Here is a 3281-nt window from a genome sequence, read left to right as displayed (position 1 = left end):
AAGTTGCTGGAAAAGCTCAGCAGGTCTGGCAGCATCTGTGAAGAAAAAAATCAGAGTTAACATTTCAGGTCCAGTGACTCTTCCTCAGAACCTGGACCCGAAATGTTAACTCTGATTTTCTCTTCAAAGATGCTGCCAGACCAGCTGAGCTTTTCTAGCAACTTCAGTTTTCGTTCCTGATTTACAGCATCCGCAGTTCTTTTGGCTTTTATAGAGTCTCAGACTCCTCCTTGGTTACTTCACTTGTTGCCCTAGTGCTCCAGACCTTCCCCCGCAACACTAGTTTAAACCCTCCCAAGTGGCATTAGCAAACGTTCCTGCCGGGATATTGATACCCCTCCAGTTTAGATGCACCTGTCATTCTTGTACAGGCCCCACTGACCCCCGAAAGACATCCGAATGATCCACATATCTAAGGCCCTCCCTCCTACACCAACTCTTTAGCCACGTGTTTAATTATACTGTCTTTCTATTTCTAGTTTCACTGGCATATGAACAAGATGTAATCCTGAGATTATAACCTTAGAGGTCCTGCTTTTCAATTTTCTGTCTATCTCCCTGAGCTCCCTTTGCAGTACCTCATCTCTCCTTCTATGTATTTTGTTTGTACCAATATGAACATCTGGCTGCTCACCCTCCCTTTTTGAAAATGCCTGCTTAGAGACATCTTTGACCCTGGCACAAGAGAGGCAACACCATCATGGAGTCCTGCTTGCAGCCACATAAATGCCTATCTGTACTCCTATGTGTGTATAGAGTCTCCTATCACTACTGCTCGCCTACGCTCCGACCCTGCCTGCATTGCCAATCGTGATGCTACTGCTGCTTTCCCCTGATAGTTCATGCCCCCAACAGTACCCGAACAGTACCTGTTTGAGAAAGAAACAGACACAGGGACACCTCCACTACCTTCCCAAGCTTACTTATCTTCTTGGTGGTCACCCAACTCTTCTCTGTGTAGCCCTTACTGGTAGTGTCACCAACTCACTGAACGTGCTATCCACAATGTTCTCAACTTAATGGATGCTCCAAAGGAAATCCATCCACACCCCCAGCCACTCCATGCGGCAAATCAGGAGCTGTAGCTGAACGGACATCCTGCAGATGTGGTCACCATGGAGACTGGAAATGTCCTTGGTTTCCCACATATTGCAGGAGGAGCATTCCACAGAGCTGAGTTCTCCTGCCACTGTGAGCCTTATCAACTATGGCCAATAATCTGGGAACAGATTACCCAACCGTACCCACTTGTCACCAAACTCCAGACTCTCACTGCCGCTCTCTATTCCGAGTAGACTACAATGACGCAAAGTAATATTTCTTTTAAATTGCTAAAATATACTTAAAAAATCATCGCTATGTACATTTACAGGTACTAAAGCAGTTCTGTACAATCTTTACATATAAGGAGAAACAAACATCGGAATTTGACATTCCCTGCAGTTGCAAAATTTCAAAGGCATTTTTTACTCTTGCACGTAAACAGTGTTCTGCATTCTAGCAACGAGAGGGTCTGATAACTTAACAGACCCTGGTTCTACCTTAAACGGTGGTCTTTTCCCACTTCACCTTGGCGGCAGCTGTCCCAAGCTTAGTTTGTCCCTCAGTACGTAGCCTTGGACCCATGCAATGTGCTTGTCTACAACACCCAGTTGAGGTCAACTCTTCACACTGCAAGACCAGCAAGGTTTGAGCAGACTTAAGGGCGTCTTTCACTGAGTTGATGGTCTTCCAGGCACATTCAATGTTTGTCCTGGTGTGCGTCCCACGCAACAGCTTGTGGAGCACAGAGTCATGCATCATGGGATTTCTCAGAATGAACCTCAACAAAAACCATTGCATCTCTCTCCAGACCTTCTTTACAAAGACACATTCCCAAAGGAGATGTGTGATAGTCTCTTCAGCAGCACAGCTGCTTTGAGGGCAGTGTGTAGTGACGGAGAGAGTCCAGGTGTGCACAAAGGAACTCACAGCAGAGCCCTTCTCACCACCAGCCAAGCTACATCTTGGTGCTTGTGGAAAGTTCTGGTGATGAGACATTCTGCCAAATGGCTTTTCCAGTCTACTCAGGGAACCACTTGGCAGGATCTCAAGGACATTATGTGCTGTCTACTTCCTGTTGGACTTGTGGTCAAAGATGTTTTCCTTTATACATTTTTCCATAAAGATAATGGTCCAGTTACTTGGAGCATTCTGTGACACCAACCCCAGACCCATCCTTCATAACACCAAGGACAAGTAGAACCTTAGCACATAGTCACGCTTGGTGCATAGACAAGTGTCTGCACACAGCTTGATACAGGCACAAAGGTGGCCATCAGGATGAGGGCAACATTGGGTACGTTCTTTCCCCACTTGTTCAGAGCTTGGTACATGGTGTCCCTGTGGACAAGGTCCATCTTTGACCTCCAGATGAAGTGGGAGATGGCTCAGGGGGAAATAAGTAACTTGTCTCTCTCCAGGCACTACCCATGCGGTCTGCAAACCTGCTTCCTGAGCAGCCAAGCATAGGTCTGCTGTCCCCTTCTCAGTCATGGTAACTGAGCTGATATCTCCCAGAATCCTCCTTATCGCTTTTCACCATTGCCCTCTGATACTGGAAGATATCTGGAGGCCTGTTGACATTTATCAATCTACATCAATAGCTGCCTCTCCCTCATCTCTTGCTGTGTTTCTTATTCCAGGACTAAGATCCTCTTCCTGCTCCGGATACTCGCTGACTATGTTCCTGGAGTCAGTCTGCTGGCTCGTAAGTATACTTATGTTTCTCCTGTGTGATTGCTCCTCTTTCTGTCGGTTCCTCTGGATCAGCGCGGAGACAATGGGGGAGCGAACAGGACCCCCAGATATTTCGGGCATGAGCCTGAGGATGTAGTAGGGACCCCAGGAGCGTGTCTGGTGGTGGTGGGGGCAAGAGGCATTGGTCAGGGAGCGCGAAGTGCAATTTTTTGATCAAACGATGCTCCTGTTTCTATCTTTCAGGTCCATTGATGGATTATTTACCAGTTTGGCAGAAGATATATTTTTACAATTGGGGTTAACTGGACCCTGCTATCAAAATGTACAAAAGTAAATTGTGCTATTCACAATCACCTGCTTAACCAGCATTATACACAGCTTGGACCATCCACAGATCCTGTTTGGAATGCCTCTTTGTGAAACTGAGAGACAGAGACCAGCTCTCGATCTCTTGGTCTGTGTCAGGGACCAGCTGTCAGTCTGTCCATCTGTGTTAGAGACCAGCTCTCGTTCTGTCGGTCTGTGTCAGAGACCAGCTCTCG

General features: G+C 46.9%; 1 protein-coding gene across 1 annotated transcript in view; it reads left to right on the top strand.

Annotated features, from left to right (window-relative positions):
* pex16 (peroxisomal biogenesis factor 16) overlaps positions 1 to 3281 on the top strand; it is a 23925-nt gene that overhangs the window by 20041 nt on the left and 603 nt on the right. Inside the window, exons 7-8 of the mRNA XM_048607231.1 lie at positions 2685 to 2749; positions 2983 to 3281. The exon at positions 2983 to 3281 is cut by the window's right edge and continues 603 nt beyond it. Coding sequence (XP_048463188.1) covers positions 2685 to 2749; positions 2983 to 3041 — 124 coding nt within the window. The 3' untranslated portion in view covers positions 3042 to 3281. The remainder of the gene's footprint in view (positions 1 to 2684; positions 2750 to 2982) is intronic.

The sequence above is a fragment of the Rhincodon typus genome, chromosome 17, assembly GCF_021869965.1.
Source record: "Rhincodon typus isolate 14 chromosome 17, sRhiTyp1.1, whole genome shotgun sequence".
NCBI lineage: Eukaryota > Metazoa > Chordata > Chondrichthyes > Orectolobiformes > Rhincodontidae > Rhincodon > Rhincodon typus.
This window is presented reverse-complemented; position numbering and strand designations above follow the sequence as displayed.